Here is a 24,003-nt window from a genome sequence, read left to right as displayed (position 1 = left end):
ATGTTTTAGTTAACTATTGTTTCTGTCTTCTGTTTTCAGAAAATTGTAAAGAAGATCAATGAAAGAGAAATAAAATATCAGGTAACCACAGTCACAAGAAACTTCAGCCATGGGATACAAAAAAAGATATTTTTCTATAAATACAGTTTAAGTTAGTAAGTTAATGTCATATGCTTCGATGCCAACTTTAGATATCCTGGAGCAGACAGATTGCTGCCCACATTATGAACTAGTTGCAGACTCTTCCAGTCGGAATGACACAGAGTCAAGTGACTGCTCTATAACGACATCTTGATGTATGATTTGTTTACTACAAATCAATTACTTGAATTTTACAGCTGTTGTTATCTTCCATTGGTTTGTCTGTTTCTCACACATGTAAAGTGGGAATGTTTCATCACTAACAATACTATCACCTCTGGGTCTCACCACATGGTGGTTGTAGAGGGTGATGAATGGGATCAGGTGTTCATGCTAACTGATTTGGCTGATGCATGTCATCTCAATGGCACGGATTGATGCTTGTGATGTAAATCACTGGATTGTCTGGTCCAGACCTGATTATGTTCAGATGGGCATTATATAGCTGAAATGTTGCTGATCAACAATGAACTCAACAAACATGGATTTTTCCTTGCTGCTGAGTATTACAATGTAACGAATCTGTCTCAGTCCCTGAATATATATGCAGTGTATGAAATAAGCTTCAAACTTCAAAATGTTACCAGCCCGAAATAGATTTAACCAGACCAGACACCAAGATATTGTGAATTTACTCAGATGTATGGAGCATCTAAATTTTTTACCAGACCATTGGACTGGCTAGCTGTAGATTTAGACCATCCATCAGAAATCTAGCCCAACTTTGGCGGTCGAACTGCCCTTATTTCATACACTGATATATGCATTTCCTTTCTACCCTTCCCCTTCTGCAATGCTAAAACCCTAAATCAAGCAAGTCTAGATTTCCTCAGGTTCTGAATCACCCATCTCACTGGGACTCCTTTTCAGTTCAAAAGGAATTATTTCAGTCCATCAAAACTATATATACATTTAGAGACTAAGCATTGGTTTACAGTTTAACATGAACACATGTGTCCCATTGGTTCAAGACAGTACCACAACTTGGTGGACACATGCTTGCTGTAAGAGGCGACTTACGGGATCAGGTAGTCAGGCTCTCTGACTTGGTTGACATATCCCAATTGCGTAGATCGATATTCATGCTGTTCATCACTGGATTTTCTGGTTCAGAGCCGATTATTTACAGACCGCTGCCATCAGAGGCATGGCTGCCATGTTAACAAAAAGCCCGGGCTTACACATGATTGTTGTTTAAAAGGCTGGGCAAACCCTCAATATTATCTAAATATGAAACTTTGCAACCTATCGGGCTTACACAAAAAACCTGGCTTGCTATGCGCCTGGCCATATAGCTGGAATATTGCTGAGTGTGGTGTAAAACTCAACTCATTCACTCTTGGTGGATATATATCACTCACTAATCCTTGCTAAAATCTGATACTTAATTATCAGAAAATGAAAAAAGACCCATAATATCAAACACTTGTAAGTTCACCATGATGGAAAACAACTGTTTATGATGACCTGAATCACGTTGCTTTTTCGTCTCAAATGAAACACTCCTTGACCTGCATAACCTTATGCAAACACCAGGTGTCGTTGCAGATTTTCAGTGATCCATTCATATACTTTTCAACTGCTGTTTTGCGTTTAATACCCAATGAAATTGTTTTGTCGGATAATTGAAATGGATAATTCTCCTGCATTGAGGTTTTACATTTGACATGTTAATGAGACACTCCATTGTCCAGACAGTTATTAATGATGAGTGTCAAAATGAGACATTGTATGTGATTAGCATAATGATGTTTGATATATTTCATAAATGTGCAATTGCAGGCTCTCAAAGTCTGCTTCAAATGGCCTGATCTGAAATAGAAAGGGTTGGCCATTTCCCAGGACCTTGTGTAACTAAAATAAGAATGGACCCGTGAAGATCCGGGGTAGAATAAGTCTTCAGCAACCCATGCTGGCCACAAAAGGCGACTATGCTTGTCGAAAGAGGCTACTAATGAGATCGGGTGGTCAGGCTCGCTGACTTGGCTGACACATGTCATCGGTTCCCAGTTGTGCAGATCGATGCTCATGCTGTTGATCACTGGATTGTCTGGTCCAGACTCGATTATTGAATATTGCCGAGTGCGGCGTAAAACTAAACTCACTCACTGGAATAAGAATGACAAGATAAAACCTCCCTGTTGTGTGTTATCATTGCTGATACTTTTAGAGTTGACTGCAATCAGTACCTGTCTTTACTTTGAGAACAGATAGATATTATCTTATGTTTATGTTTGGTGCATTCAGTATCAATTTTACAAACAGAAAACCCTCAGTACTGACTTCTAAAATAGAGGGACATTTTGATCACCAATTATAGATTCCATTGAAATAGCCACAGAAGTTTGGTAAAATTTTTAGATGAAGTACTACTGTTCACATTTATTTTGGAAATCAAAAACGATGGACTCTGACATTTATCTTTACACAAAGAGTTTTGCAAATAATATATGAGTCATTAAATTTTAATTGATATACATTCAAAACATATCCCTTCAGTGATATTTACCTTAGTAATCTGAGTGCTGGTATCGAGTCAAAGCTCCAGGCTCAATACTTCGCTGCAATCCCAAACATGGTGTAAACATCTTGCATATTTGGTGTCCTCACCAGGCTGTGATGCGGGACCTCATCAAGCGGTACATCATGCAAAAAACAGCGTGGGCCACAGAGAGGCGAAGGAGTCACAGAGGATGATGTCAATGAGCTCAAACAAGACATATCCTCCTTCCGCTTTGAGCTGCTAGAGATTCTGCGCGCAGCAACGGGATGAAGACACCAAATCCCAACCAACCCAAGCCCACAAGTAAGAAGATGAGATACTGGAAGTCTCTGGTTGGCAGCCTTAATGTTGATGCCAGGAAGAGTGAAGATCATGACTAATTCTTCCTTTCAAGCATTTTTTAAGTGCTTGGCGATTAGTTATAAATTGAATTCAACAAATGAAATATTGTGGCATTAATTCTGAAAGAAAAACTAATGCTCTTTCAAATAAATGGTCAAATGGGCTCTTTAGTTTAGATTTCCTTTCTATGTTATTTTTGTGTCAGTGACTTTGACTTTGTTTATTCCATGACTGTCTGTGAATTTGCATAAGTCATTGGTTCTATGTATGGTTTCAAGGTGTTGATCGCCTTCTGACTATCTGCTTTTGTACTGTTTCATTCTTCCAATTTCTGTTCTTCCTTTCAATATATTGCTTCCATGCATTTACTAACAGACCTTTGTCCAGAACAAGACACATATTGTCAGCATGGCCAGAATTTTTTGTCGACTGTTCTGTTCTTCCTTGTTGATTGTGATCTCCCTCACATGAATACAATTGAGGCTTGATTACAACCATTGACTCTTGGGAAATATTTGATTTCAAAAGATTCTTTTACAAGAAGCCTGTATTAGGAGATGCTCTTAATGAAACTGTGCAATTCTTCAGATATGTCTGTTTCTTAGCATCATAGAATTTTAGCTGTTGTAATTTGATATAATTTTGTTTTATATTGTGTTTTTGAGAGGGAGATGAAAATCCTGTTGTTAAAAGTGAAGGTGTTAGATGGCAGTATTTTATTGTTGAATCATGTAAATATGGTGTTGATAGTTCAAACCGTGCCTCCAATCCACTTTTCCAGAATGTTGACGTTGTCTTGTTTTGTCAAATGTTCTATTACTTGCAATACAATTCTCATAGTATGTAAATGTAGATCATTAGGACACATACAACTAACATAGTTCAAGCTGTGATGAATATTTATATTATAACATTGCTTTTATTCCAGAGTTTGAAAACAGAATGAAATTTTCCAAAGAAATGTGACTTCGAATGAATGTGATGTTTTATTGTATGACTTGTTAATACTTAACAACCATTGTATTTGTATGCATTCAATTTTGAATGTTGTATTTTCTTGTCAATGACATGTATTTGGAAGCTGGCTTGACAAAGAGGGACATTGGTTCTACCAAACCCTACTCCCTAAGACTGTAAAACAAACCTATTAGAGACAAATGGATATATATTTCTTAGACTTCTAGTAATGTTTTAGAAAAAAGAAAGAATTCTCCCAAAATCTCAAGTGAAAAATATTATTTACAGAACTCTCCAAATACTAAGTAAAGATATTTAAGAATTTGCTCCAATTTTTCCCACAACAATCTCTTTTAACTCTCAATTTGTTTTATTACTTAAATTACTGTGGATCAACAGTGAATTTGAATTTTTAGCCTTCCATGAAAAAATGAGAACATTTTGTGGCTTGTCAAAATTATAAATGCTTCTTGAAGGATGAATGTAGATTTTTATATGTAAGATATATCATTCAGATATCATAAAGAATAAATTATCATTCACAAAAATCATTTTTACCTTCCCTCCAATGAAATCCATATTGGATGCAACAAGAGTACATGTGTACTGAGTGTTGTGATAGTATCTAACACACTGGTACTAAATAACAACATGTATTTACAATGTATGTACAGACTGTGAGAGTTATGTGATAGTTTTGATATTTGCTTGTAAACTATTACATAGCCTGAGGGTATGACCTGCATTTGAACTTTCAACCAACCGCACAATCAAACCAAGAACTGATCTTCCTAATATACAATCATATTAACTATTTCTCACCTGAATAATTAGGAACACTATTCAATAGTGGTTTGTGGAACTTGTACATTGATGGAAGTAGTCCTGGGTTGCTCCTGGCTTTTAGAACCAGCTCGTGTTTTGTATCTGCTCATTCGGACTTGTACAGGAACATTAACACATTGGTAACCTGTCCACTTGTTGATAAAACAAATGTTTATTTATTTGTGAGGCCACACTCTTGTTTACTTGACTTACAGATTATTTTACATGAACATATCTACGTGGTTACACTTATGCAAAAATTTGATCGTGAGTTCATAGGTAGAATTTTTTTTGTTGCAGTTTGCTATCTGCTTATTGTCGGGATGAAAACGGGACATATTCAGAAATTTTCTCCATTTCAACAGATCCGTAAAGCAAGTGAAAAATAATGGTGTGGCCTAATGACTCAAGCCAGCTTATTTGTCCGATAGCCCTTGCTAACATAGCATCTCAGGTTGAAGACTGTTGATATATTTATGGCTTGACAAATTGTATTTTCTGAGTTATGTTGGAAGAGTGAATTAATCATATTGTGAAAATATGACAACTTCTCCACATCCAACTATTTTGTGACTGGCCTATCTGTAAACTTGGAATTTTAATCGACTTATGATAGGTTAATTATAAAAGCCTTATATCTTTCAGTGCTTCCAATCAGTGCTGGGAGGGCTATGTTATAAAGGGAGATAACTATGGACATTTGTACCGAACCGAATTTCATATTTTGAATATTGGTTTTGTTGTGTCAGTTTGTTTGATGTTTTGTTTGTAGCTACTGTTTTTTCATTGGTCACAATCTTCTTACTACTTCAGTCACATCTAGTTATCACATTTTCATGGTTTCAAACTGAGGCATTGTTTTTATGACTATTTCATTGTGTGATATTGTATTTAATGTTTTTATAATGCATTTAATTAACCATATGAATTATGCCTCAGATTGAAGAATTTTTACTCACTCATAAATCTATTCATTTTAGATTCATAACTTTTGTTTCTTTTTTGGGAAGCATTTATATTTTGTTGCTCTTTTAGACTAATTCACCCTCGGCTAATTTTTTTATTGTAAAATCTCTTTCTGGAAACTATGTAACTGCATACCCTCTGTACTCTCACTGATATTGTAATCATGATTTTTTATTTTGTCCTTACTTAGAGGGAACAGATATTTTTTTAAATATACAAAAAGAATGATAATCGTAAAAGCTGCTTTGAATGCCGAGGGTGAAGAATGCCTAGTTGCCTGCCACAGTACAAGATTCAGCTGCACGTTTACTCACAAGACACGCCTGTTCCGAGCACTCTTTCTCAGCTGCAGTCACATGGACATTGGTTGGCTATCCCTCTCGTCCTCCTCCTCCAGTCTCCTCAGTGTGCGTCTATGTCGCCTGCAGTCTGTGCTGCCTGCAACCTGTCCGTCAATCCATCAGTCCGTCAGTTGGCCAGTCAGTTGCCTGCTTTGCATCTCCTCAGGTTAGAATCTGCCTGTCTGGTGTTTCGTCAGCCCGCCCCTGATTGCGTGTGCGCATATTGGGTTAATGCTCGTGTGTAAGCTCATCGTCGGTTTCATCGGGGTATATTCTTGCACTTCTATGGCATTGAATTCATTGTCATACTGGATCAAAAATGTTTTAGAAATTTTATTGAAGTTTCTAAATTTGTTCAAACAATTTTTCAATAACGAGAATTCAATGGTTATATTTCTTACTTTGTTTTAATTAAGCAGCAATTTCATTGTTTAACAATGTGATCAAATGATCCAGTATAAATCAATGATGTTAGCCAAACAATAACTTTGGCATGATGTGGATATCGTAATGGCTCACTGTTTTCGTTATCACTATTCATGAATCATTCTTCTCGATAACATTGATGCAAATTATTCTCATTAACCCCATGTGTTCATTCATAACTAATAAACCAACCCCTGCATTCCATTTTTCCCTACAGTGTTCATCCCACCATCCAGTCTTCCAAATCCATACAATACTACTCAAAACAACTGGAGGTTTTGGGTAGTCCAGTTGACCTCCCTTTCAATCATTGCCTCCCATTCAGTTAGATTACACCCAGTATCCCCTACTAACTTGCCTTCTTTATTGTTATTTTCACGTTATTTTACTCAACACAAAATAACAACACCAAAATGATATAAACCTAATTTATACATCCTTACTGTAAACAGTTATTTTGTCCTGCTTCAATAGATCAAGGGAGATAAGTCTTGTAAGCCTACTTGAGCTTAGTGTAGATATTTTACCCATGTTTCCTTGAGTTGGCTGAGAAAACTACAAGTACTGATTAAGATAGGTGTTTTGGCCATTATTTTGGTTCATAGAAAATATGGTAATAGAGAGAAAACAAAATCTACATATTGTCCAAAAGGCAATGTATAAAAAGTCTTGTTAATCAATGAACACATCAAGCAGAGAAACAAAGCCATGACATTTTCTTTTTATTAAAGGGGGAAAACTCTTGTAGGTTTATTGCAAAAACTGCAATTGCCATGTAAACAAATGATGAAAATGATGAGCCAGTTCAAATCCATGGGAAGCTTGAATTTGTGGTTCAGAATAATTAACCCTAAACCAGCTCATAAAGTTTGATATTTTATGAAGCTGTCATGCAACATCCCTCATTATTGTGAAAGCGTTGAGAATGAAAATTGTATACCGATATATCTAATGCATGCTCCCTTGAAGACCCATAATAATCGATGTTTCCCTGATATAATCTCATCTCCACTATATATGCCCCAAATCTGTATATTAAACCAAACCTTTTGGTTGTGATAAATGATCTATGCTTTAGATTTCATGTCAAACTAGTCATATGAATACAAATCAGAGAAAAAAAATAGGTTGAGTAATATTACCCGGTTAAATGAATTTGTTAAATTGATATTCTTATCAAAAGAATTTAATGAACACCCAAAATTGGAAGGCTGCGTTTTGAAATTTCAAACAAACAGGACAGATTAACTATTGTCATGGGAAACTAAGCTTTTCTGGAACGTCTGTTGAGTGGTATACGTGCATTTGAGGCCAAGGATTAAATGATCACTGTAAGGTTAAATGGAGGGTAAGGAGAAAGGGTACTGTGTCAGTTGAAACAAAATGACTTTGAAAATGCTTCATGGCTCATATGCAGGGTTTAACAATTGTTGTTGTGTTTTTAGATCGCAGATTATCCCGAAAACGAAGTCAGATGTCTTTGGACCGACTGAAACGCTCTCTATCAATGGAGCCGTTACATGAGCTGTCAACATCAGCTGGTGCTGCCAACCAGACGTGGAAGTCAAGTTCCTTTAAACGGGATACGTTAAGCGTTGACATGGCCATTTCCCAGACTCCTGTTCATGTTCCATCAGTGGAAGTGACCTCCTCACGGATAATAGCGGAAACTATTCCCGAGGAGATAGAGCGGAAACGCCGAGAGTCAATGAAACCAGCACCAGGAGAATTCAGTGAATTTGTGGTAGGTGCTGATGAGATTAAAATCGAGACTCATCTGGCATCGCCGTTGGAGGAGGAGGAGGATCATGGGAGGCTGACTGGACTGGAGGACAAGGTTCATCTCCGTGACGACAGACCAAACTCCACTGAGAGTGTCATGTCTGCACATCGCAAGGACGAAGGACTGGGGGAGTCCTTTGACCAGTACTCGGAGGTCAGTGATTCTTTGTCACGGAACGGCAACTTGAACACGGACACGGTTCCTCACACCGATGATGGGATGCAGCCTGTGACGCTGTCCCCAACAGACTCCCCTTCCAACTCCCCAGCCAGGTTAGGTCCCACAGCTAGTGAAGTGCTGGCAACTATTTGCTCAAGTAAAAGAGTTACCTTTATGTAATGTGATGGTGTAGACTGATGTGACTAGCGATAGAAATGACAACACAACATTGTCTACATCAGCAACAAATCTGACTAAACTGCTTCAAATAATTCGCCACACAAATTGGTCATTTCATTTATTGTGCCTTGTGACTGTTTATTTAACTTGGTATGGAAACTAAAAACATAGCTTATAGCTTTAAGTTCCATTTTCCCCATTGTAACTCCTTGTTAGGGCTGTGGGTTCAAGGAGTTTTTAAACAGTCTTTGCATTGTTCTTCCTTGATTCAGAATAAGAGGTGTCAGGGACATGTTTAGAAGGCAGTTGTAATGCATCTTATTTGACAGAGTGAGTGAGTTTGGTTTTATGCCACTTTTAGCAATTTTCCAGCAATATCACGGCGGGGGATACCATAAATCAGCTTAACACATTGTACCCAGGTGATTGCTTTAACCACTAGGCTACCCCACCATCTCATTCAGAGAGAGAGTAAAAGTGAAAGTTCTATATATTCTAAGCCCGGATATTGCCACTATCTGACCAGGTCTCCACAGATTTACAGGGACTTCATCAAGTGAATTGATTTCAAACAGTAAGAGCACTGTTAAAAAATAGGGGCGGTAGGGTAGTCTAGTGGTTAAAGCGTTGGCTCGTATGCCGAAGACCCAGGTTCGAATCCCAACATGGGTACAACGTGTGAAGCCGGTTTCTGGTGTCCCCCGCCGTGATGTTGCTGGAATATTGCTAAAAGCGGCGTAAAGCCAAACTCAGTCAGTCAGTGTTAAAAAAATATATACTTGTCTGTCAGTAAAGACATTTACAAGACTTAGTATTCAGATATACATGACAGACATTCATCATAGTTTTACAGTATTTATAGAAAAGAAGCATAAATACCACAATATATCTTGAAAATATTTCATAAGCGTAAAACCTCAACACCAGAGAATATCCAGCCTCTATCACCTGCCTCTTTACGTAGAAGGCAAAGTACTGGTGAAAATACATTAATGGATGAGTGAAAACAAGTGATGATGTGTACCAGGTTACGCAGGGTTTTTAATAATGTGGACCAAAGTTATAATTATTGGTAACCGCCAGTTGTCTGTGGTCTGTGTTTGCCACGATTAGGACCCCATTGCTTGGGGGGTCGGCTTATGCACGAAACATACCATTTTGACACTGATTTTAAGGGTCAAGTTTGGGGGTTGGCTTATCTATGGGGTCGGCTTATAGACAGTAATATATGGTAAGTATGTCCTGCCCAGTCAGTAGGTTTAAACATGGGTCATTGAAATGGTTTGCCAGTTTGAAGTTGTTGTAGCAGACCCTGAGTTGTCATTTCCCTTGCTAAGACATCAACTACAAATGTGTACGTTTACATATGATATTAAGTATTTCTCTAGACTTGCATCATTCCACGCAGGTAAACTATTAGAGTATTATCAATGATATATTTATGGGGCTGTATGTTATTATGTATGTGTACAGTTTACCTGCCTCATCATAATCATCATCATCATTTAACTGCATTTATTCAGTCCTGAAGGTGAGTATATGTTCATTCAAAGTTTATCAGATCATATCATTGGTTATATTGTACAAAGTTAGTTTTCAACTTTAAATGTCAAAGTATCAGTTACCCTGTCAGAGAAGACATATCGGTTGTTTCTAGGGAGGTTCATTTCTTCAAGTCATCAATATCCATTGTGAGGGCTGGTAAGTGAGACGGCATAGCCCTTGCAATGGATTATCATAATCATGTTTGTGTGACTGTAACAATGCATTGTGGAGGGATCAAATGGTGTATGCTCATCTTGGGCCAGTGAATAAGAAAGCTTTGCCCAATTTGATTATATTTTACCATACTTGAAGTGATGAGGTACATTATGCTGACTTGGGGCTGGTAAGTGAGACAGCTTAGCCCTGAATAAGTATAATCTATCTAACATGTTCCTCCATCAATGCATTTTAAAGGTTATTCATTATATGCTCATTTGGGGCTGGTAGTTAAGTAAGAAAAGCTTCAGATGGGTATAATGATGACCAACCTTGGTTATTTTAACATATCTCCATGTAGTGATGTTATTCCATATCAATATATATGCCTTCTACTAGGATGATTCTCTGATTTCAGATTAATGAATCGTAATTGAACACAAATACACAAGGTAAAGCTTTTCTAATGCCAAAATCTGTTAGTCTTTTCACAAACCTTTCTTGTTCAGTTTATGTAATCTTTACAAACCAGAGTGACCTTTGCTGCTTCAAACAATATTGCTCTACTTGTATTACTCTCCCCTACTTTCCAGAATTACGAACGAGACATACACTATCATTATCTTTCATGGCACTGATGGTGTACAGTGAAACAAGCACCTCCTCCAATCCCAGTGTTCAGGATCATCTTATTTGTCATCAACAATAGTGTAACCATCCTTCCCATCAAGCATGCACTTAACGTATAATTATCAAACTGAAGTGTGGATTAACAGTGTAACAATCCTTTCCACAAGTATGCAATGATAGTGTAACAATCCTTTATGAAATCTGCACTAATAGAAACCCTTTCTCTGCAAAGATAGTGTTACAATTCCTTCTCAAGTGTGCACCGATAGTGTAGCAATCCTTCATACTCTACACTGATGGCTTGTTTTACAATGCTCAGTTTCAGATTGGATAGTTTCCTCTGATTGCATGGGCTCAAATGTTGAAACTATATTTCACAAAAAATGTTTACCTTTAAATTGTTAAATTTGATGAAATGGCCAGATGTGATAAATGAAACATTATGTATATTTACAAATACTCCGCATTTGTTAATAATGCACATATATAAATTATAAGAACTATAGTTGTAGGTGTTGTGTTTTTTTGTAGTCAAACCTATTTGGTATTTTTTGCATCTTTTAGTAGCATTGTATGATTTTAACCCTGATTGATTGTGTGTGCATTCCTATCAGTTGTCAGTGTGTTATATTTAACATTAAACTAGTATACCGACTGATGGAATACCACAAATATATTTAACCAACAGATTTCCATTAGCACAAACAAAGTTATAGGTGACAAAGTATATTTTCTTTCATGAATTAAAAGTTTTTAGATTTATTATAACATTCATTGTATTTTATGATTTTAAGAGTGATGATTGTTTATTGCATAAATATATATATATATGGCATATGTGCATAAGTAGTTAAAATACACACATTTAAGAGCCTCCGTATCTTTCCTGATCATATTTTGGGATGCAGACTGGATAATCACTTCAAACAAATTTGAGATGTTTTAAAACAAAAGAAGTCTTAAACTTAACACCATTAATTTCTGGACACACCTTAATAAAATGTAGCCAGTCTGTCAATAAAATTGATTTAAATTCAACTGCTTCATGATTACCAATTTTAACTTCACAAGAGAACAGATCTATGAAAATAAGGTGCTAAATACAGGTATTACATGGCAAGGTAAAGTTATCTGACATTTGCTTGGATAGGATGACATGGACTGGACCAGTTTCATAGTAGATAGTCATAGTCATTGATAGATGGTACATGCACTTGCTTCATTAGGTATGGTATGCCAGTTACCTGAGGGAACCTAATCAGCTTATGAAGTCTGACGGGGCAGCGGGGTAGCCTAATGTTTAAAGGGTACGCTCGTCACACTGAAGGCCCGGGTTCGATTCCCCACATGGGTACAATGTGTGAAGCCCATTTCTGGTGTGATATAGCTGGAATATTGCTAAGAGCTGGCATAAAACCATACTCACTCACTAAGAAGTCAACAGGATAATCAAACCAGTCAGGATCTTAAATTAAATAGGCGCATACAGATAACATATTCATTCAGAAATTCATCATGTAATTGGTGAGGTGTAAACTGATGACATATGAAGAGATCTCAGCTTGTGAAGAGTGTTTATCTAGTTTATCATCCATAATTAATAGAATATGTTTAAAATATGCACAAAATATGTAACTTAAATGTGTTCAGCAAGTTCAATGAACTTGGTGTAAAAGCGATGTTATTTAGTTTTTCATTTTCATTACTCGATTGTTTTGAACAATTTCCATGTGACCGTGATAAATCTATTTTTATTATTCCAACTTAACAGGGCCTGAAATTATGACACATAGTTAACTGACCTTGATAAATCTGATAAAAAGTGCAAATCAGTGACAAAGATATTTCCCCTACCTGAACAAAAAATTCAGTTGAGCGAGAAAATGTAAAAACATGTTTATCAAAATGAAAATCCAACTGACACTAACGTACATGTGATAGGAGGTTTGATTCATTTTCTTTTCATTTGTTGTGAATATTTTGTAGATCTTTGATCTATTTACATTTTACGTTGTTTTGTTAGTTTAGATGTGTTGCTTTGTCCCTTTGACAAGACTGTGATTTACCGGTACCTATGTGAAAGAGAAGAGCCTGTGATTTGACATTGTAACTGTGGCCTGTTGTTCACCTCAAGGGCAAAACCAGGTGGTCATTGCTGACATTAATAGATTTAAAATATATTAGCATTCATAGTTTTATACAGGTTGAGCACTTTAGCACAGAACAGAAAGCTTTAATTAATTTGTTTACACTGTTACTATTATGATGAGGTACCTACATTACATTCAGATTTTGATCAGTGAGGGTGCTCTCAGATAATGTTTGACACTATCAGAAAAGTATATGAAACATGCTATGATTTTTGCCAAAGGTATTTACAGCCAGAATGATAAATTGCTAGGTTTTGCCCTGATCTTGTTTAAGCTTCACTTGTATGTTGTGGACATGTTATTGACTTTTTATTCATACAACTCATGTTAAAGATGTTAAAGAAAACCTGATGCTTTCATATTAGTTTGTTAATCTGCCATCATGGATGACTACAATAGTGAGTGAGTGAGTTTAGTTTTACGCCGCACTCAGCAATATTCCAGCTATATGGCAGCGGTCTGTAAATAATTGAGTCTGAACCAGACAATCCAGTGATCAACAGCATGAGCATCGATCTGCGCAATTGGGAACCAATGACATGTGTCAACCAAGTCAGCGAGCTTGACCACCCGATCCCGTTAGTCGCCTCTTACGACAAGCATGGGTTACTGAAGATCAATATTCTAACCCGGATCTTCATGGGTATGACTACAATATGAAAGAATTGGGTATTCTTTTTACTTCTTGTGAGTAGTATACATGCTTTTGTGTCATTTCTTTTCATTCTTATCCCATCCTATGTTCATATTCATTTATTTTCTATTTTCACAATTTCCCTGTCCATTTTCATCAGTATTATTGGTTTTAAATATGAAAGTAATATATGCAACAGAGCCAAGGGTAACTGAGGATTACTTTTAAAACAGTTGTCAGTTCAACTATTAACATTTCATTTTAAAAATTAAAAATTATTAATTTTATTCAAAATATGACATGGTTAGTTGAACACACAGCTTATTACAATACTTTGTGAATACAGAAATATTTTCTCCTTCAACAGGGTGAAACTTTTATTTCAGCTTTGAACATTTTTCCTGCTTATATGAAAACTATTAAGAGACATCAAGAAGAGATATTTGACAGTTTTCTGGCTATTTGTATCTGTTTTTGTGTCATCTTGTATTTAAGGTGCTACTCATACTGTTTAAGTCATTACATCTTGTAGGCTTGAAAATAAGATTTTGCTTTAATACTATATTGGCAAGAGACTTCATTTAGGAAATGGATTTGCTACAAAATTCCAACAGCTCTGTTTATTGCCAAGAGAAATACTTTAACGATGCTTCTGAACATTTGTGGAGAAACAAACCTTTGAGGAAAGATGACTATGTTGTTCCTCAGTAAATGTGGAGAAGTATCGCATTAGTATTGGAAAGTGTTGTTTTATAATGTTGGCTATTTTTGAATACCTTTGATGTAAATTCTAATTAGAATCTGTGGTACTTATTGAGAAAAACATTTTCCATTTTGTTAACTTCTTCTTATAATTACAATGTTGTTGTTCTGCTCAAATCTGGAGATTGTTTAGAAAACAAACTATGTACATCTTGTATAAATGGACTGTTTAGCCCAGGTTTCAATGTTTTTTTATGGTTTGCAATTTATTCTTTTTCTTGTTTCCATGATTTGTCAAGATGTGTAGTATAACTTTCAACGAATTGTTTCTTGGTTTCCAATAGTATTTGTTCAAGCAAAGACTCTTGACCACTGATTGTGAGGTGTCCACTGTTTTGTCAACCTCATTGTAACAGTTATGTTATTAAAACACCAGTTTCCCAGCAGCAGCTGATTACAGCTTTGTTTGTTGTGACATAGAGACACTACCCCCAGAAGGTGGTGGGACATTCAACAATGACTGGTTTGCTTAGGCCAGACTCAAACATATTCCATGGTGATGTTAGTTTTACACCACTTTTAGCAATATCACAGCAGCGGACATCAGAAATTGGCTTCACACATTGTACCCATATGGGGAATCGAATTTGGGTCATTGGCGTGATGAGCACATACTTTAAACACTAGGTTACCCCACCGACCCATGTTAACCATCAAGTGACTGGAGGGCAGTGAATCGTTCAATGGCCATTGGCCAGTCCAACAATGGAAAGTGTTGGCTTGTTACTGCTGTGCAGTTCCCACATGAGTGGGTGAGTATGGTTTTACGCCACTTTCAGCAATATTCCAGCAATATGATGGCGGGGAACACCAGAAATGGGCTTCACATATTGTACCCATGTGGGGAATGGAACCCGGGTCTTCGGTATGACGAGCAAATGCTTTAACCACTAAGCTACCCCAGTTCCCACATGAAATGGATGAGGACTTCCTGAGGGGATCTTCCTTTAATATTGCATATATATATATGAAAAAGCAGGGCAAAAGAATTCCCAGTTTTGACTATCCTCAGAAACAGATTACATTTGGTCTAAAAGGAAAAATGGTTGTGAAAATTATACAAATGGTCTGCAGAAAACTAGGTGCTCGCAAAAAGGGTAAGCATGTCATGTGGGACTGCCTTAGACCCAGGCCAAGAAGAACTGAGCCAGGCAGGGCCAGTGTGTCAAGATGAAACTGAACTGCAGAATATTAGAATGAAACCTGCTCATCTGGGCAGATAAACCTCCAGCATTCGCAAATGCATAGTTTGAATCAAAATGAATATTCAACAATGTAATTAAGTGCTAACTGTGACTACATACTGTGTGTCCATAGATGGGATTGTGTGTCTTGATGCTGTCTTTATGAGTACTGCCTTCAGCTCTATCTTATGACCTCATGGGCACTTCTTTTCTTTCCTTAAGCACCAGGTATTCACAGAGTTTGACCCCAAAAATAACTCTTTACAGGTGAGGTGAGGTGAAATTGGGTTTAACGTCATGCTTGAGATTATTCGCTCATATGACGACGTGCATGCATGTGTATGTGTAAGTGTGGCTGCTTGTACTAGCCCAGACTGAAGCTGGTTTTATTAGTGCTAGCCCACTGAGATACCATGCCGCAGTGAAGCATGAATACCCCACTCAGATACATTATACTGACTCCGAGCCGACCAGTCCTTGTCGTACCCATTAATGCCGAGCGCCAGGCAGGGACCAACAAGTACCATATGTTAACATCTTTTGGTATGGCGCGGTGGGGGATCTCTTTACAAAATCATTCCACACAGCAATACTCCTGCCATAAGACTGCAGCCTGTCAAAAAAACAGACAATCAAGTGATCATCAAGGTTCAACGACTATTAACTCCACACATTATGCAGACATGATTTGAAATGTCATATTACAAGAAACTTGAGTCTTGGCTTGAAAAGTAACTTTCTGTCTACACACTTGTTTTACATTTTCAAGTTAACTAATCTTCAATGTATTGTTTTGGGAAATACCTACCTATGACAATGATTTAATCTTGAGACATGTAGACAATACTACATTGTTCTCTGAACTAAATATTTAGAAGCAGAGGAAGTTGTGCAAATGCCAGAAAGTTATAATCAACACAAACAATTCTACCCTTAGTAATACTTGTTTTTGTGTTGTCTGTTTTCCATTAGGAATGCATTTACTTGTGCTGGACATTTCAAAATGTGAGGCATCAGTAATAAAACTTATATGGTACATTCCCAATTTGTTTCAGGTGTACAATTGACTAGCATTGACAGATGTTCAGGACAGTTGCCACCAGTGGGGAAGGATACACTCATCTTTACACAAACACCTGGTATCATCACTATTTCATAGAGATTCATAAACAAATGCTGTCATCAGAGGTCATGTCAATCACTGGTTTGTCTGGTCCAGACACTTTACAGAGGTCATCATACACCTGTAATATTGCTCATTGTGACTTTGAACTTTCAAACACATACTGGTGATATTGTCAGAATTGTACAATCCACTCTGCTTTTAGCAGAGATTTCTTACAATGCAGAAAGGGTTTCCTTCTATTTACATGCGGTTGGACTGAAATCAACCCCAACTCTGTACAAACTATTTCCTTGCTGTTCATATGTAGAGATCAATACTTTCATTTGTAGTCTTATCCTAACACCCTGATATTTAAATTGCTAAACTATGACCCACATCACTTGGCTTATCCCCAAGGTCTAACTGACACTCTGGTGTAACTGTCCTACTGTTCACAACAGCATTAAACCAAACTCTCTTAAGGAGAATACGAGTGAATTGCAATAATTTGCTGGGTGAAAGATATAGTCATCAGAAACATATTCCCAAATTTTCAATTAAAATTAATCGCGAAAACAGTTTCTGTAGATCTCAGCTTCGGCCATTATGCATATTTCATATCATAAAGACACCACTTACAATACAGTATAACAACTTTATGATAATGTATTATATCTACTGATGATTGTTAAAGTATGACCATTTCCGCTGATGTAAACGTGCTTACAATTTTATGTGGTGTGTTTGTGGCAAGGTGATGTAACTGTACCGTTCATAAATGTTTAAGAATGAATTATACTTCTCGTGTTAGTGGGGCCATTCAGCTATTCCTGTCAATCAAGAAAGAGTAATCATATTTTTGTAAAAAAGCATAAACGTTGCAGAAAACTGACACGTTTAGCATCCACCAACACACCCTTGTCAAACAGGACGCAACACTAAGATTAACCTTGACTTGTATTTCTGTTATTTTTTAGTTTTAAACACCAGGAAATGTAGACGTGTTTGGTTTTTTCCCAAAGCCTTCTGAAACTGTTTTACTTAACTGCACCAGTAAGATTCTTCTGCTTTAAAACTAAACTTCAAACTGTAATCTTTTGCATGCATTAAAAGATCAAAGAATATTAAATATGCAAATTTTGCCATGCAATTTGTGTGTGTCTTGTACCAGTTACAGCTAAATGACTGGTTGGTTTCAATTCCCTTTACTGACATACATCAGATTGAAAGTGAATGAGTGAGTGAGTTAAGTTTTACCCGCTTTTAGCAATATTCCAGAAATATCACGGCGGGGGACACCAGAAATGGCCTTCACACATGTTGCAAATGTGGAGAAAGGGAATGACAATTTGACACTTTTACTTTCATTTTGATCGAAAATGTGGGCATTACACATACACAGGTCAGTATGTTGGAATTTGTATATTAACATGCCATAGTCATTTCTGGAGATTTCCTGATTCCAGTTATGGGTGAACTGAGTTTCAAAACACATTCGCTAGAATTTGATAATATAAACTTCAACTAGTTTTCTTGTTTCTTCCTGTTTGATGTAGCGGACAGAACAGATAAACGTTAATAAAATACACTTTAATCAAAACTAATTCCGATATTGAACAAAATATAATGAGTAAGGAATTCAAAATAATCGCTATGCCATGGGAAATAATTTCTTACACTTACTTCGAAGAAAGTGAGGAACTGATGAATCATCAAATGTAACAAACATAGGGAATTTAGCACTGAGGGTCTCAACAAGAAACACAGTCTCTCTACATGTGCTGAGGTTGCAATCGTAACGGAGTGAAGAGTTAAGCCGAGGTCACTATGTCACATTTGATAAACAGGTGCGAGACGCGCGGACGTGAGAGAAGCCAGTCTGACCGTGATACTTGGGTCACGTGCCACAAAATCACGTCGCCGCGATGTTTGAACGTGATTTTCTTTCCGTCAAACTTATTTGCATCATAGGAATACATTTGAATAGGAAACGTCAGTACAAACAAGGAATTATTCGCAAACAATAAAATACATCTGAAACACATTTTTAAAACACGAAAAAATATAGGAAGACATTTTTCCACAAATTAGAACCCGATTTAAATTTGTTCAGCTGCCTCTAAGTGGACTCACGTCGATATTTTTAAAACATATTTTCCACACAGTTTAAGCGTGGATTATCTTCCAGACAATTAAGCAAGAAGCAAATTTGAAAATTCAGAAGAACTTGAAGAAATCACCAAGAAGTTTATGTCACAAACAGGTAATGACAACGGTTCACGTGTGTAAGAATATCCACGGGCAGTGGTAAGGAAGCTTAGCAGGTTCAGTGAGATTAGAGGGGGGTGACATCCCCACGCTACCGACACGACCAACCAGCGCTAACTTCCGACTTGGGACACCTTGTGCCGTTCGCAGTTTGGAAGTTATAAAAAGCGGGCAAAAACACACAGTGTCATTTCGAGTTGAGTTTCCGCTATTGCAATACCATTCGAACAAGGCTTTCGGATATTACTTACACCAAATCATCATGAAGACTATCATAGGACTGCTGGCTGGTGAGTGTTCAAAAGACAAAAAATTGTACGACTTAAACTAGAGTATACTACAAATTGTTACTTAGTACACGTTTTGCTATTATTGAGATCCAAGGGAGTTTTATTTTAAGGTCAATAAATAAACCCTTATATTTAGTTCGTTATTTTTTCTAATAATTCAAGCAAACTGTTACAAACAAAACTTTTACACTCAAAAGAAAGAAATGTTCACATTACCAGTTTCATTTTTGAAAATGACAAATTCGTCCTTTGACAATGACAGTTGTCCTTGTCGCAATCATTTACACTTCTTTTTCTATTTATCTAAAACAGATTAGTTGAGTTAACTATACATCAATATAACAATTATGAGTGAAATCAGCGACATCTACATATATCTTATAAATAATTGAGTTTTCCTTAGTCTTTTGTTAAGATATCTTGGAAATGTTGGAGGGAAAAGAGCAATAGGGATGAAGTAACAATGTAATTTAGCAGGAGCTGTGTCAGAACCATTGTTCCAGACTCGACTATTCAAACCCTCAGATGAACGGACATGCTCAATTATACATAAATACACTGCTGGTGCTTTCATGGCATTCTATTGCTTAATCATACAAAATGTTTTGCCATTAATAGAAAACAAATAATTAGGCCACGCCCACTAACAGACTATTGTTTCCTAACTGGCTATAACAGAATGGGCGTGGTTAATGTTGCTGTAACGATGTCACGGATTTCGTATGGTTCTCTACATGTTTTGTGTTAATGATTAACATCCAATTGTGGGGTTATTATGATGACGTATTGCTCTCTTTACGTTTGTGTTAATAATTAAATAAGCTGTATGTGGCGTTATTATGGTGATGTATCTATTTATAAGGAGTGACTGGAAGAAGTGGGTGTTTAAGGAGTTATAAACTTGAAAGTCACTTTGCACACTGCGTAAATCCAAAGTGCAGATGTATACACATCGGTCTTACGTAAATACCTGTACAACGCAAAATATATTCAATTCAATGCTGAACTTAACACATTTGTTAATCAATATGTAAAGTCAAGTTATAATGTGTGTTTCTGTATTCTCACAGTTGTGTTCCTGTCCATGGTCTATGGCGATGAAGAAGTTGACGTCATGGGTGGGGGCGTGGTCAGGTGTCTTTCAATGATCGCCAACGATACCGAGTTCGAAGCTCCACCAGCCGATGAGCCAGTCTCGAAAAACTTTACCCAAAAGGCCTTCAAATCCATCTGCAAGTAAGTTCCTTATTTACATATACATATTCCACAACATTTACCATAAAACTATCAACACACAGTAATGTTTACGTTAATATGCTCTCAGTAGAATGAACCGCCTGCGTGGTGTAGTGGTTAGAGCGTCCGCCCGGAGAGCGAATAGAAATAATTGCCTAAACCTAAGCGTGAGGCTTATTCTATCTACAAAATACAGTAAATGCAAAATTTATTTTCAAAGAACAACAAATGCCCACAGGGAGATCTTACGAAGTTGCCTGAACTTGTAACGCCGAAAAACATGGTTCGACTCCCCTAATGGATACAATATCTAAAGCACATTTCTCGTATTCCCCACCGCGCTATTTCTGATATATTATTAAAATCAGAGTAAAACCTCAATCACTCTCTCGTCTAGGGCCAAGGACAAGTTTGTCAAGTGTATCGACGAGAACCTCAGCTCCTCCGAAAACGAGATCTCCACAGTCTTCCGTCCTTTGTTCGACAAGTCAACAGTCAGCGAGGCCTACGCCGGACTTTGCGACAACCTCACACGTAAGTAGATATTTTATGTACAAACAGACAAGTGATAGAACCCTCTCCATAATCATACAGAAACTCTGCTAGAAAGGTGAGTGAGTAAGCGTTGCTTAATGCCTCATCAGCAGTTTTGCAGCTGCTAGAACAAGTGCAATGTGCAAATTTGACCATATCATGAGCATGTGTGTACAACTCATGTGTTCGTGACGATACCAGATGTTAAAAATAAGCATATTCTGACCCGTCACAAACGCATGCAAAGGCAAGTCCCATGCTGCTCTGAACGGCAATGGTCATGTTATTCACTTTCATTGTATATGGGCCGCTGCTCACACTGCAACATATGAATCAGGACAAAACACTGAATTGCATCGGTCATAATGTCGGTCACTAATAGGTTATACATGTATTTGGAAATGTTCTCCACATGTCCACAATAAAACTATTTTTCATAAAGTCGTATGACAATATTTGAAATCAACGGACATACCATGAAAAGACTGCCAGTGAACTAATACCATGTGTGAATGTAAGATGAACGATCACTGACCTATATTCTTCATTAATGATAATTATCTTTTGATTTTTTTGTAATGCTGAATGACCACACATCAATCTTAAATAAAAACAGATTTTATGAAAAAAAGGCACACATTTACAACGCTGTCATGATAAAACTCGACGTCATGTAACCGTTAAGCACAGCACAGAGACAGATGTGACGGTTTCTCCTTCAGTTATCGAGGATGATGATGACCTGTCCTGCCTGATGAACACCACCAGCCTGATGCCATGCTACTCCCAGTACAACACATACATCGGCTACCTCTCCGTCGTCATCCGCTTCGGCAGCAAGGAAAGACAACTGTCCAACAGTGTCACCAAAACCCTCGTCTGCGCGTAAGTTTACATTGCTCCAAGTTGCCCGTAATCATATGATTGTCTTGTTTCCTCATAATCAATGACAAATTCGTTTTTAAAAAACAATGTGTCAAACTATTTTAGCCGCCCGCAACACCTCTTTTACCGTGATAGGGATTTTGGTATTGTCCAATTTTCACACTAAATATCGGTCAGGGGCGTGTGTCCCATGCTGCTCTGAACGGCCTTCAGGATTTTCCGAATGGTCAGGTTCATGCCATGGTTAGGGTTGACTCGATTATTGTTTTCCGAAATTGGGTTTATCGGGCCGCTGCTCATATGACGCTGCTCTGTCATTGTATGTGCGGCTGCTTGTACTAGCCCAGACTCCACCTCGATTTATATGTACACTGAGATACCATGCCGCTGTGAATACCCCACTCAGACTTTTATACGACTCCGAGCCGATCAGTCCTTAACTGTAAAATCATACACCCAACATATGCGGGTCGCGGTCGGACGAACCCCGCATCCGCTTGCGGACTGTAATACACCACGGAGGCGGTCACCTCGATTATGTTCGGCTTTAAGTCAGCATACACCCTCCCGATCTTGCGGCTGGAATACTATGTTCGGATTTAAGTCAGCGACCTCCCGATCCATTTAGTCTCTCAAGGCATGCAGTGACTGTTGAAGGCCCATTCTAACCCAGATATTCAGGACGAATCTCCATCAAGATAATATCGAAAGTGACCAACCACAATGACACCTGCTGACCTGCCCTTAAACTTTCTCACCTTACCGAGAAGTATCGAAATGTGTGTACATCGGTTTCTCTATTACAGAATACACATTAAGAACTGTTGATAATAAACTGTCTTCTCTGAGGCCCGTGTCTTAAACCCAGGACGCCATAGGGTCGATATTTCTTTGAGCTGTAACTCCACTATGTGATGTCAGGTGTGTTCCGAACGTACACATCACGTTGCATGACAAAGTAACATTTGACAAAGCAGCTTGTTGTTCACATATTGTTCCTATATTGATCATTCTTACGTTCCAGCCTGGCCGAGAGACGTACCCAGTGCGAGGTGGAGGTACTGACAGGGTGCAGCCAGACAATAGGAGACATCATGTCGGCTTTCTACGAGAAGAGCCTTCCCTCCGTTTGCCGCGAGGGCACTGAGACAAACTAGACCCCATAATCTTCAAAATGGGGGACACGCGTTCTTGTCTGTGTCTCTGTTAATGGGTTGGGGAGGGGCTGCAACGCAGGGACGAAACCTCTTTTCTGATCAGTATTGACAGGCTTGAAATGTGAAAATATTATAACTCGGATTATGAAACATGGGTTTACCTTGTCATGCCACACTCACGATCATTGATTCTAAATAAATTTGAAAACAATCCCTGCCTGTTGAACAAGTCAGTTTCACCCACTTCATGTGTTCAAACATTCGATCAGGTATATTTCAAGTTGTTAACAAATTGTTTGAAATAATTTCGATTTCATGACGGAAACATCCCTTTCTCTGCGTTGTGGCCAGTCCTCGTGCTATGGACATGTATATATAACCACCTTCATCTTAACATCGTCTCGGAGAAGTGTGTCAACGGACTCAATGTCGTTTCGTTTGACAAATCAGTTTTGATACTGAGAATATGAACCATTTTATATTTGTGTAAATATTTCAATAAAGAATGTTTCTTTAAAGATGACTCTTTTTTCATTCATTATGTGAATGTGAGAGTTAATGTGGTTTTAAACGGCTTTTAGCTATATTGTTGCAATGTAACAGGGAACATTGTACCCATGTGAGGAATTGAACCCGGGTCCAAGGCTTGACGATCAAACGCTTTAACCACTAGGCTACGCTTCAAACACGTCGCAGCTCAGTGTAGGTATAGAAACAAAGTGAGGTTTTACGCTGCGAGTGACACCAAGAAAGCATCTATTGTACAGATATGGGGTATTCGACCAACCCAACACCGAACAACTGAACAGTATCAATTGAAATGTGACGATACATGAGATTCAGA

The 24,003-nt window shown here is 37.6% G+C and overlaps 2 protein-coding genes and 1 long non-coding RNA gene across 4 annotated transcripts in view; 2 read left to right on the top strand and 1 right to left on the bottom strand.

Annotated features, from left to right (window-relative positions):
• LOC124275216 (transient receptor potential-gamma protein-like) overlaps window positions 1–4,058 on the top strand; it is an 80,418-nt gene extending 76,360 nt beyond the window's left edge. Inside the window, 4 exon segments of the mRNA XM_046710735.1 lie at window positions 40–81; window positions 2,755–2,790; window positions 2,792–2,896; window positions 2,899–4,058. Coding sequence (XP_046566691.1) covers window positions 40–81; window positions 2,755–2,790; window positions 2,792–2,896; window positions 2,899–3,024 — 309 coding nt within the window. The 3' untranslated portion in view covers window positions 3,025–4,058.
• Window positions 1–24,003, bottom strand: part of LOC124275439 — a 38,465-nt gene that overhangs the window by 865 nt on the left and 13,597 nt on the right. The window contains exon 2 of the long non-coding RNA XR_006898295.1: window positions 20,416–20,577. This is a non-coding gene — a long non-coding RNA (uncharacterized LOC124275439). The remainder of the gene's footprint in view (window positions 1–20,415; window positions 20,578–24,003) is intronic.
• LOC124275317 lies at window positions 5,870–10,818 on the top strand. Of its 2 annotated transcripts, XM_046710933.1 has the most exons (3): window positions 5,870–6,241; window positions 7,947–8,556; window positions 10,743–10,818. In XM_046710933.1, the coding sequence occupies exons 1-3, from the start codon at window positions 5,959–5,961 to the stop codon at window positions 10,759–10,761; spliced, it is 912 nt and encodes a 303-aa protein (XP_046566889.1). In that variant the 5' UTR covers window positions 5,870–5,958; the 3' UTR covers window positions 10,762–10,818. The 2 variants fall into 2 exon arrangements, with proteins under 2 accessions (XP_046566889.1, XP_046566805.1); XM_046710849.1 differs by lacking the exon at window positions 10,743–10,818 and having other exon boundaries at window positions 7,947–8,824.

This window comes from Haliotis rubra, unplaced genomic scaffold (assembly GCF_003918875.1).
Source record: "Haliotis rubra isolate DU_JTF1 unplaced genomic scaffold, ASM391887v1 Scf1, whole genome shotgun sequence".
Taxonomy (NCBI): domain Eukaryota; kingdom Metazoa; phylum Mollusca; class Gastropoda; order Lepetellida; family Haliotidae; genus Haliotis; species Haliotis rubra.
The sequence above is the reverse complement of the archived record's forward strand: the minus strand, read 5'-3'. Positions and strand labels throughout refer to the sequence as shown.